The sequence below is a fragment of the Ostrea edulis genome, chromosome 6, assembly GCF_947568905.1.
Source record: "Ostrea edulis chromosome 6, xbOstEdul1.1, whole genome shotgun sequence".
Classification (NCBI taxonomy): Eukaryota; Metazoa; Mollusca; class Bivalvia; order Ostreida; family Ostreidae; genus Ostrea; species Ostrea edulis.
This window is the reverse complement of record NC_079169.1, coordinates 53,096,248-53,109,430: the sequence shown is the minus strand read 5'-3', so window position 1 is coordinate 53,109,430 and position 13,183 is coordinate 53,096,248. Positions and strand designations below refer to the sequence as shown.

At 37.6% G+C, this 13,183-nt stretch overlaps 1 protein-coding gene across 3 annotated transcripts in view; it reads right to left on the bottom strand.

The window, feature by feature from the left end:
* Window positions 1-2,903: 2,903 nt before the first annotated feature.
* The window catches only part of LOC125646739 (insulin receptor substrate 2-A-like), a 42,347-nt gene continuing 32,067 nt past the window's right edge, over window positions 2,904-13,183 (bottom strand). For all 3 annotated transcript variants that reach the window (XM_056139992.1, XM_056139993.1, XM_048873255.2), the window contains 3 exons: window positions 12,566-12,709; window positions 12,255-12,416; window positions 2,904-8,885 (listed from right to left, as the gene is read on the bottom strand). In XM_056139992.1, the coding sequence (XP_055995967.1) occupies window positions 6,007-8,885; window positions 12,255-12,416; window positions 12,566-12,709 (3,185 nt within the window). In that variant the 3' untranslated portion in view covers window positions 2,904-6,006. The remainder of the gene's footprint in view (window positions 8,886-12,254; window positions 12,417-12,565; window positions 12,710-13,183) is intronic.

Here is a 13,183-nt window from a genome sequence, read left to right as displayed (position 1 = left end):
TTATTTATATGGCGGCCACCACTCAATTTAAATCATTTATATGGCTGTTGCCAGTTATTCAACTCCTCTCTCTTTCTCTATCTCTCTCTCAAAATAAAAGGGGTGCAATCCCTCAGCCTAAAACCACGGGGCTGACCCTCCATTTTTTTTGACAACGTTCAATTTCTGTTATTTTCACATGCAAACTAAGTTATTTTCACATGTGAAATAAGATTAATTGGCGGATTGGCCCCCACCCCACTCTTTTGGTGGTAGTAATGAATGGTAAAAATGTAATAATGAATTAACTGATCAATTGAAGGATGAATGGAGCCCCCTCCCTCCAATTTAGGAGTACGAAGTTTGGGCAAAAGAGACAGTTTAGGTTCCTTTTCTGCTTGTCAACAATTGTAGAAGACAATTTCTTCTCCGACTGTCCCTATATACTTTGAAAAACGATGCTGCGTCTTTGCGTACTATTCTAAATTTTTCCAAAATAATCACTCAGCGATACGTATTACATTGTTTTTGCAATTGGCAGCTGCCATATATAAATTAAGTGGCAGCCGACAGATAATAAGTGGCGGCCACCACATAAATTAACTGGCGGCCGCCAGTTAAATAAATATTAATTCTATACCCTGGCACCTATCGGCTTCCGTATGATTGCATGCTAATCATGGCCCAGTTGTTTTTGAGAAGATATTTTTCACCCAAATATTCCAATGTATAAGTTTGAATGTATTGTGACCTAAACCTACCTCCTGGGAGCCATGATTTGAACAAGCTTGAATCTGCACTATACTCAAGGATGATTGAATATCAATATGACTCAATCTGATTAAAATCAGATCCTAGAATACGCTTACAATCGCTACCTAGTGTATCAATCTAAGTGAGCGGATCTCAGGATCTGGTTTTAATCAGATTGAATATGACTAATCTTGGTCCTATATCAAAATTCCCATATACTGCCATTTCAAAAATTTGATCCCCTATTCTCCAAGGCCATAATTTGAATCTGCATTATATGAGGATGTTTACATATTAATGACTAATCTGCATGCCCTTCCCGAACCTGAAAACCTACCATTCCAGATCCAGCTACAAACAAGCTTTGAAATTTTAGCATTATGTCCGCGTAGCACTCTCGCTTCTCACCGCTGCGATTCCCCTGGTCAGGAGAGGGTATGGTGGTCACCCACTGCGATTCCCCTGGTCAGGAGTGGGTGTGAGAGGGTATGGTGGTCACCCACTGCGATTTCCCTGGTTAGGAGAGGGTATGGTGGTCACCCACTTGGACACATGTATTTGTATAATATACTGAATAAGGATTTGTTTGTTTTTCTTCCTTTCCTTTTCTATAGCAATGTACAAAGAATATGTACCTATGGAAACCATTGTGTTGATCAGCACACTTAACAGAAAATATACGGGAAAAGTTTCTAGAATGTTTGATGAAATCAGTCGCCCATAAACTGGTGGCTTCTTCTTCATTCAGTGATGATAAGTGTACAGTCATTATGTGCAGAACTTCTGAGAAAATCATAGACAGGAGGCCCACAGATCTCACTGGTCACCTGAGCATAAGTTAAAAGTAGCGGTCCCAAGGCTAGAAAATCTATTACAATTTTCCTGTCATGCATTATCTAAGCTAAATTTCAATATTCTGCAGCAGTATAAAACATTCGGATTTGTTCTTTTAAAACATAAATGCCTTCAAAAGTGCCCATACTGATGAAAGACCTTACATAATATTATATGTTCTCAGTCTATACGGCTATTTGGACCCACCCCAGAGTCAGAGCCCTGGCAATTTTGGTACATCCCTCTCTGCTTTACATGTATCAGCAAAGGGAAGAAGTCTTTCAAATAATAGAGACATCTAATTACTATAACCATTTTGGCCCTACCCTGGAACCAAATCTCTTACCCATGGGATCATCAAATTCACTATTTTGGTAAAGGACTAACCCACTCCTAAATATCTACTTATAGTTTCAATTTAGTATCAATAGCATTAAAGAAGATGTCATTTAAATGTTTTACACATAAACACTTTATGCCAAGTTTGGCCCCATCCTAGAGTCAGAACCACTACCCCAGGGATCATGTTTACCATTTTCGTAGAGGCATATCTGCTCTTACTTACTAATACTTAGTCCTCTTCGTCCCTTACAGAACATAGGGCTGAAACAGTCATCCTCCATCTAACTCTGTTTTGAACAATTTGTTTGGCTTCTCTCCAGGTGGTTCCAATGATATCTAGTTCTTTCAGCCTTGTTCTTCTCCAGCTGTGTGTTGGTCTCCCTCGTCTCCTGCATCCCTGTGGATTTCAGTCCAACGCCTGTTTTGTTATGTTGTTCACAGGTTTTCACATGTAGTCCTCACTATATCTGGTCTACATGACTATTATGTGTTTAGCTTTTCTTGCAGATGTACAGTACAATTGTAGAGAATAATTTTGAAAATTGGTCAATTTTTGCCTTACCCTTAATGCTCCAGGGGTGCACGAGTCCTGGAATTTACAATCTATGTCCCCTTGTCTCAAAGATGCTTCGTACCAAATTTGAAATAGATTGGAATGGTAGTTTTCAAGAACTAAGGAAGCTCATTACATCAAAATTTTATTTGATGGCTCGTTAAAACACCTCTCACAAGCTCTAGATCGTTTTATATGGTTTTTTGTGAACTTTTCCAGAATGATAAAAAAAGGCATTTTGTTTGCAAATGAGAGATTCTAAAGTCCAAATTTTGCTGTGGTTTGGTGCGTATTTAAACAAGCCATCAAATAAAATTTTAGTGTAATGAACCACCTTAAAAATGTTTGATTGTTAACCCATGATGGAAGACAGCTGCAGACCAATAACAGTGGGTCACCTGAGCGACTCAGGTGACCTAAAAAGAAATGAACTAATTCAATGTTTTCAGTTTTATGATTTATCTGTTTTTATATCTGAATACTCTGTAACATGGAAATAGTGGACAACAAATAACAGTAACCATGGCAACATCTTGTCATATCATGGATAAAAATGTTATACACATATTATAATTTGTATACTAGTGAACAGCTATTTCAGTAAACGATCTCAGTAAAAGACATTGTACAAAAAAGCATGATTTTAACACACAAAATTACAAAAACACCAGAGCATTGAACAGAGCTGATCAGGCCTTACAACCAGGTCTACTGTGCATCGTAATATTTTGTGATATTACACATAATATATTTAGTGATATTACACATCATAATATTTCGTGATATTACAGTACTACATGTACACAATAATACTTAAGTGATATAATTACTTATCCTATGTTAAAGATAACTTGTTACGCGGTACATTCAACAGAATAGCTTAAGATTTTGACCACCTTCTATTGGCATTCTACTAAATATACCGATTATTCATTTATAGAATTTATCAATGAACTGACCTTCTGCTGAATAGAAGAACTTGATGTGTAATATCCAGACATTGCTATGTTAGATACCATTGTGTAATGCTGCGGTATGGGGGGCATGCAAGATACCGTAAATCACCTATATTCCGCAAGACTTTACTGCAGTCTCGTCCTGTCAGATTTAACATCGAGGCACTATTTTTGTGAATGTTCCCTTTGTTCATTATAGTTACTAAATATAGGAAATTTTTCAAAAGAGTTCTATATTCACATCATGTTCAATTTGCAGTAAAACAAATTTTCCAATAATATGAAATACAAATGGATGTAGCTTCCAACTCTACATTCACAGTGCAGTAAGGCACTTCACATTGTTACTACTATCTACTGCCTTGCCCCTACCCCCAACCCCAGTATAACTCTGTACATACCCCAGTATAATGCTGTACAGGCCCCAGTATAATACTACTTCAATAAGAGACGCACAGTAAATGAAATATAATAAAACATGTATCAAGCTCTTCTTCACATAGAAACTGACATACAGGAGATGGAATACTGGGATAGTGACAAATCACAGACACCTTATGATTCCAGACACTACGAACATTATCCAATCTAAATTAGCTGTCCATGGCAACCCCTCCCCCTCCCCTATTACAATACCCTCTGATCACAAAGTGACAGAAAATAACATTTATTAATGGTCACCAAAAATTAAGAGCTCTATGGGTGGATTAAACCAACCGACCTTCACCCAAGGTCTTTCTGAGGGGCATGGCGGATTGAATACAAGTCATTCTTTCTGGGAAACCACCCTCTTATTTTAAACCCATAACTCTTGAACAATAAAAATTCAAAAAAGCTATAAGAAAACAATTTCAAAATGTTTGACTTTTACACAAGGTCAAACTGATGGAGTTGAGAGGGGCTTTCATAATAAAGCTATTATCCAGGTATTTCAGTCAAATCCAAAAGGCTTCACAAGTTCTTGGGCCTTTTGAACTCAGTGTCCATGTTACACATTAAGAACACAAGGGGTATATATGAACCTGAAGAACTTAGACTGGGCTGCTGAATCAATGCTCACTGAAACTTCTAGTATTAAGGGATAGCCTATTCAGGTTTTAGGACAATTCTTTTTTGAATATATGATTTTTAGCATCTGAATTAAATACACTGATCCACAGCACAGCATAAACTCTACCCACCATAGTTACGTCAAATCATCAACCAAAACTCGGACAAAAAAGTAAACAACGGCAGCTATTGCAAACACTTTTGAGATAATCCTGGTTTAAATTTCAAGTTATTTTTTATATTTACATTCTACTTTAATTTTTATCAAAATTCCCAGCCGTTAAAATAGATGTACATATGTACTATATTTATCAAGATCCATATGCACATTGTTCACAAATGCATCATATTCATGAGGAAATGGCTATCACCGCAATTAATAAAGATACCAAAGACAAAAATGTAGATATAGCCAACGTGTAACTGTATCTCTCCTGTATCCTTGCATTCAAAGCCACAACTTCAAGAAGTACGAATATTTCCAACAAAATGAAGCCTTCGGGCAACTTTTAAAAGGGACTACACCCCAAACACTGGAAGCATAAGCTTTCATACAATGAATTTTTTCTGATCAAACAAGCTTTTGCCAAGTACAATTGAAATCGGACCCCTGATTCTGGATACGATGATGTATAAATGTTTGCAGATAAACAGATAGCAAACAGATAATGCCAAACTTCAATAAAAAAAATTGTGATTTCTCCTAATGTCCCTAGTAATTCTAACCTACTATCATCTGTTATACTGTTGTCAATATTAGATTCAGAAAGCAACTTTGATCTTCTTGCTTCCATCTGATGTTATATACAATCTATCAAAAGAATGACTAGGCTACATGAATAATAAAAATATGAATCAGCAATAAGTCATTAAAACTGAACTGGATTCAGATAAAAGGCTGAAAAGTAAACGAGTAACAACCACCAATAATTGTATAATGCCTGTAATTACAATGCAACAGCCACTTCTTTTAAAATCCGATAAAACAATTTAAAATCATAAATTTCTCTAAACTTTACATAAATATTAAAAGCTCAAAATAAAAATTTTCTCCATAATTTTTTTTTTATCACATACGATAATGCAAAGACATCTTCAATAGTTCCTTTTCTGGCATTAGTTCACCCCATCATTCACCTGTGCCTAAGTTACATCACTTGCACACAAAAAAAGGTAACAATGCCTTTATAACAATTGACAGGGATGAACACATATAAACTCTGTCGGCACATAAAAGTGTTACAAAGCATGCTTCAGCACACAAATACACATTCTAATATTCTATGCAGTAAGCACACAACCTGTATCACATGATGAGCTGCTTTTAGATAAGTTTGCATGACCACTTTCCATTCGGGTTGTTAGAAAAGCTTTCTATCTCTACCCACTGATGTTGGTATATTACAGAGAAATTTCGAACAACAATTTCACAGACAACATTCAGACTGGCTGATCTCTTAACCACACTGGTACACACCTTCTGAATTTCAGACTTTCAGTGTAGTTAAAGCTTTTTTATACATATCTTACAAAAACAATTTACTCTAAGGAAAATTTCACAGGTAGCTTTTCCTTGCTCCGTGCATTTTTTAAATTATCTGACATTTCGAAGTCAATTTCCGCATACCCTTGAACCGGTGGCCCACTGTCGTCCGGGGACGAGGGATGGCGAGTCTGGCGGAATTTTTGCTCTACTGGAATTTCTTCACTTGATCCAAGGTCAAGCTTGGCATAGTTAAGCATGGGCATTGCTGAAAGCTGCTGGCTGGATGATGATTTCCCCCCTGCGATTGGAAGGGACATTTCTTCATACTCACTGGCCAGGTCAGAACAGCTACGACGATTAAATAACTCCTCCTCTCGTCTGACATCACGACACTGTTCAGATTCCACTGCCACACATGGCATACTGTTTTGTTTTTGAAGCTCTTGATTTGATGTCACAGAGAGCGGAAATGGTATTTTCAAATTTAAAGATTCACAGCTTCTCTCATTTTCTTTATTACTTTCTTTGAACACACTCTCATGTTCCTGTAGGGAACTAACACTTGTCTTTTTCTGGAGTCCAGTGCTCCCTGTCTGATCGCAGCATACTCCATCTTTCCCTGAGCTAGATCTTGGTCTGCTGTCCGTTCTTCTGTCTGTTCTACTGCCCTGCCTACTGTACAAATCTCCATCCACTGACGTCCCCTCCCCCTCGCCCCTGCCTGGTGGCCTGGAGAGAGATGTCCCATCTGCCTGATTTCCCCTGCCTGGTGGTTTGGAGAGAGACGTACCGTCCGCCTGATTTCCCCTGCCTGGTGGTTTGGAGAGAGACGTACCGTCCGCCTGATTTCCCCTGCCTGGTGGTTTGGAGAGAGACGTACCGTTCGCCTGATTTCCCCTGCCTGGTGGTTTGGAGAGAGACGTATCGTCCGCCTGTTTTCCCCTGCCTGGTGGTTTGGAGAGGTACGATAGATCAGAATTCCGTTTCTGGTCTCCGAAGTCCAAGCCCACATACCCGTCATCTTCCTCCCCACTGTCCAGTAAAACAGTCTTCAAAGGGAGCACCTGCCTCACCACTGCCTCACTCTTTTCTTTCTTGCTATCATTCCTCTGTTTCTTCTCCTTCTGTTCATTGCTAGACTTGATTTCTGCCTCTGTTGGAACACTGCCCTGTGATTTATGAACACCTGCTTCCTGTTTTCCTCCAGTTTCCTTCACTAACCTGTCTTCGGACTCCTTATTGATGTACGACCGTGCAACTGTGGGACTTTTTAGAGAGGGTTCCACCGAGTTGTAGTCTTCTGGGGCATACTCCATATAGGAATAGTTTTCTGAAGAGTTAATTTTTGGCTGGGTGTTTGAGTTTTCTGAAGGGCTAACTTTGGGCTGACTGTTTGAGCTTGTCTCTGCAGTCTTCACAGATTCATTTTCTCCAGCTTTATCACTCTCACTACCTTTCTGACTTACTAAAAGCATCTCGCAAAACAAGGGGTCTGTAGACATACTATACTGAGGGAGCTGGACGCTTGGTTTTTCAACTGTTGTTTTGGACACAACTGAAGAATTGCATTCTGTGTTGACCACCTGTGGATTTTCTGCATTATTTCCTACTTCTACAGTACCGGGTTCATAATCAATATACTGATTATCATCTGATTGTTTTGCAGTCTTTTTGTCCACATTTTTCTGAGTCTCACTGGGCACTGTGCTGGTTTTGGGACTGTGCCGGCCAAGTCTGGTTCCCTTGTGAGATTTCTGATCAGCTTTAAATGATCCAGACCTTGGACTTGGCCTTGTATATGTGCCAAAAGAATTAGATCTGGAATCTGGATTTTTATCTGACCCAAATGACCCTGATCTAGATCCAGGTCTTCTTTCAGAGGAAAGTGAATTTGACCTTATACTTGTTTTCTTATCAGAAACTGACCCCGACCTTGTCTCTTGCACTTGGTTTTCTCCAGAAATCCCAGGAGCATATGGAACATAACTTTCATCCTCTGATTCCCTTCCTGATCCACATGGACTCCGGCTTGCTATGGATGATCGAGAATTCACATTTAAACTAGATGATTTTTGAGCAATTCCATCACTGGATTTGATTATTTTTATGCTTGGTGATGTGTCCTGTTTTATTCCAAAACTGTTCATGACTGCAGGTGAAGAACTAAGGCTTTGGTTAGATGAACTCCTAGAATGGCAGGCACTAGACTTTCTACTTTTAGGTGTTCCGATACTCATGTCTATATATCCGGTGTCATTACTTTTTTCCAAGTGCATGTCTACATATTCCGAGTTCCTACTTGAGAGACGCAGAGATTCAGAAGACGATGCCTTGGATGAGATAGACAAATGTCCAATAGAATCATTAGACGTACGGTGAAATAACTGTTTATCCATACCTGGATTACGAACAGATTCAAAGGACCCTACTTTCCTTCTTACATCATGAGCAAGTTGAGCTAGTTTTGATTGTTGTCCATAGCTTGAAGAGCGCTGACGGGATTGTGACAAGATTTTGCCCACACTAGAGGTCCGGGGTCTATAACTTTCACTTGTGGCTCTGGGTCTATACTCCATTTCCACCATTGAGTCCTCTGAGAAAAGAGATTGGCTCATTGGACTGGAACCTAAGGACGATTCAGTGTTCATGTACTGATGAGTGGCTTGTGCTTTTTTCTGAGCGATGAGATGTGGAGCACTCTGCCAGCGGCCATTGTCTGTTGTGTCTTCCTTGGTTTTCGGTTCCACGTAACTAGTGTGGTGACGCAGTGTTTTGGCAGTGGGTCGTGACCCCACAGAGAAGGATCGTTTTGGCAGATCACCAGACATGGAGTCGTCGGAGAGGTAGCAGATCATTTTGGCAGGGCGGAGATTGTCTGTGTCTGGGATTGGACTGTGTGTGGAAGGCGTCATCGGCAGGTAGGCTTCTCCACCTAAAATACACCAACAATATTATATAGCAGGCTTCTCCACCTAAAAACATCAACAATATTATCTAGTAGGCTTCTCCATCTAAAAAAACCAAACAAAAATATCATATAGCAAGTATAGTAGGCTTCTCCATCTAAAAAAAAAAAACCCTAATAATATTACATTGTAGGTTTCTCCACCTAAAACCCACCACCAATATTATAAATTAGCTTTTCTACCTCAAAAATAAAAATATTATATAGTAGGTTTCTCCACCTAAAACCCAACAACAATATTATTATAGTAGGCTTCTCCACCTAAAAAAAACACCAACAATATTATATTGTAAGATTCCCCACCTAAAAAACACCTACCATATCATAGAGTAGGCTTCTCCAACTAAACAAACACCAACATATAAGTGGATTTCTCCACCTAAGCACACATTATATAAGTAGTCATTTCCACCTATAAATCATCATGTTTTCCATTGTTAATCACCTCGCATACCTGACAAACTTATATTAATCAAAATACTCTTGGCAAAAATTATTTTGATACAGTAAATTCAATACAAATGGGATCATATTACTGGATTAGCAGATTTCAAAATGGTACGCAAGAAAGTGGCCCATGCATCGGTTTCAATAATTTCTGTTAATTGTATCATGGCTGCGGTGTTTTTCCTTTTATAAAAAGTGTACAATAACTGGAGATACACCAGAGGGCGGAACCATCATTTGCATATTTTTTAAAACTATGCTGTGTAAATAAACTATTGAACACCACCTGACAATTTCAACACATCATGAATTTCAAATTAGAATTCACTATCAGTAGATCTAGGCTCGCGGCCTTGTCGATATCCATTTTATCATCTCCCAGTTTAATTTCACGAAATGTGTGATCCTCACATGCTTGTGAGAAGATCCTCATGGTCATCATTGAATAAAAACTGTACACCCACATCGTGTTACAAATCATCAATGATCATAGTTGAGGTGCTCAGTGATCAGACACATTCTGCACATCCGCCCTCACCAACTATCGGGCGATAAGTGCGCGATGAGCATGCATGGCGGGGAGAGGAAAATACCCAAGCGATCACCTGACAAAAACTTTACTTTTCATTGGGGTAATTGAAAAGATCATGCAATAACCATTGGTCACATGACAGATATTAAATTTTTAATTGGTCATGATACAAGTAAGTTATTGAATATTCTTTTCGGTGTATCTCGATTTATTTGGACAAAGGGCCGAGACTCGTGCTTCGCACTCGTCACCACCCTTCATCCAAATAAATCAAGATACACCGAAATAAATATACAATAACTATTACTTATAGTATGTCCTCAAAAGTGATATTTTGCACTTATGAAAAAAACAATGCACATGTATGTATGTACTTGCAAGTGTTTTGTTTTGATCTAAATGGTAATGATAAATTTCATTCCACAAAAAAAGATGAAAGGGTATTCTTTGTTTTTCACTTTGCTCTTTTAATATCGAATGCATTATGGTAGAAAGAACTTTTTTTTTTTACAGATATAATACATTAGGGATAAACAAAGTAAATCATCAAGCCCATAAGGAAGTTAGCTCCTGAGCTTTTGAGCACAACTGCACAGGATGCTTTAACTAAGCATTTACTGGTTCAATACTGATCCCATTTGTGCAAACATATTACACATCTATTACTGAACCCTATCCAGTTGAAAAATTTTGTGTCAGTTCAAATTTTGAAAGGGTTTGGCAGGGACTATATTTTGTGGCGGAAAGATGGATTAATCAATAAGTTCTAAATCTGCATGATATTACTGTTTCTGTCTCATCCGATATATCTTCTATTTTCATACTCCTATACATGTATTTCAGTTTTATAATTCATGAAACATGTAGTTCAGATTAGGAAAAAGTTCAAATGTTGTAATTTATTAATTTGGTTGATGTATTTTTTTAAAACAGAACACAGATTAGGCTTTATAAATTAATTTACTCGAAATTTTGAATAAAAATTCAGTATTTTCGCAAATAATTTAAAAATTGGATCTCTAACCTCCACTTTTTTTAGTTCCATTTTAAATTTTGAAAATTATGTTAAATTTTAGAAATTGACATTGCTCCTAATATGTCCTTTTAAACTCTCAAATTTGATATTGTGAATTTTTTCGTATATTGAGTGCAAAAAGGTCATTATTTATTTCCATTACATGTACTTGTATTAAACCTGTATTGTTAAAAGACATGACCATGTATCTATTTTATGTAATGATCATTTTGTATTGCTTATGTTGTGTTGACACTAACAGACAAATAAAGTTTAATTGAAATCTTGAGTAAATATTAAGTGCAAAAAGGTCTTGTTTAAATATCAAGCATTGTGATCCCAGTTTTTCTTTTAAATTTCCTAATTCTCCTTCAATGTAGAAATAAACAAGAGGCCCAAGGGCCTAGAATCGCTCTTCTGATAAATTGTACAACCCCACCATTTCTATTCTTAGCCTCTTAGTATTCTAAATCCTTAGTTAAATCCTAAGAATTCAAAAAAGTAGGTCAATTTGACCTACTTTTTGGTTTACACATTTTGAGAACCCAAGAAATATCAACTGACAAAGTTTGATGATTTTAAGCCAATTAGTATCTGAATATTGAAATATAGCTGTCAAATTCCAATCGTAGGTCATGGTGACCTACTTTTTGGTCAGCGAACTCCGAACATGCAAGACCCATCAACTGACAAAGTTTGATGACTGTAGGTCAAATAGTATCTGAAAATATATAAATATAGCCGTCCAATTCCAAAAGTAGGTCAAGGTGACCTACTTTTTCGTCAACACCCTTCAAACATGCAAGACCCAACAACTGACAAAGTTTGATGACTGTAGGTCAAATAGTATCTGAATTATATAAATATAGCCGTCCAATTCCAAAAGTAGGTCAAGGTGACCTACTTTTTGGTCGACACCCTTCGAACATGCAAGACCCATCAACTGACAAAGTTTGATGACTGTAGGTCAAATAGTATCTGAAATATATAAATATAGCCGTCCAATTCCAAAAGTAGGTCAAGGTGACCTACTTTTTGGTCGACACACTCCGTAGACTCAAGATGCATCAACTGTCAAAGTTTGATGATTGTAGGTCAATTAGTGACTGAAATATATAAATATAACTGTCAAATGCCAAAAGTAGGTCACAGTGACCTACTTTTTGGTCGATACACTCCGAAGACTCAAGATGCATCAACTGACAAAGTTTGATGAGGAGACCACAAAATCTACTAAAAGGAAAAAATGAACAAGATTGTATTTGTTGAGAAAACCATAAAGCCTGATATCCATGAAAATTAATAAAACAACAGTATACATATATGCATGATATAATCATACTTCCTCCCTCCTTAATCTGGGGTAGAGGTTGACTGGAGGGGCCCATCTCCATATAGCCTGGCTCTTTGTTCTGCCTGATGGGGATAGGGGCTGAGACCGCTATCCTCCCAGTATGCCCTGCTCCCATCGAGATATAACCACTATTCGTCTGCGTCAGAGCCGCTGCAGAAAATACAAGCATTCACAGAATAAAAGCCTTTCTAATTGTCCTCTTATCATCAAGGAATTATAATTCTAAATTGTCTTTCAAAGTCAAGAATTTCATAGAATCTCTAGATCTACTGTAACGGGACTCAGAAATGCAACCTCACCTTTGTCTACATGGGGACTGGACAAGCTCATGTCTATGTACCCAGGGTCGGGGTTAGTGCCCATGTTACTCACTGTCCCTGGCTTCATGTCCATATACCCGCCCTCCTGCTTGGGCACTATTTCATGATCTGAGGTAGAAGACCCTGCAAAGAGATGTCATGGTAATACTGACTAGATATCAAGGTAATATGTAACTTTTTATCTCCTATTGGTTATCCCAATGAAGATCCATTAATGAAACTTCACTCTAAAACTACTACAGTTAAACACTCCTATAGTAAAGTACTAGGGACAAACAATTTCGATTCATTATAAATGTAATTCTTAAAATCCGGTTAGTTCATAATATGTTTCTAAACTACAGGGATTAAAAATCAATTTAATAGAAGTGTGAATTCGTTATAAGCATGAATCATTATAAGTGTGAATTTGTTATAAACATGAATTCATTATAAGCATGAATTCGTTATAAGTGTGAATTCGTTATAAGTGTGAATTCGTTATAAGCATGAATTCATTATAAGTGTGAATTCGTTATAAGTGTGAATTCGTTAAAAGCGTGTTTGCTGTAGCCAACTTTTACTGTACTTTGGAGGTCTGAATCAAACATAAAGTAT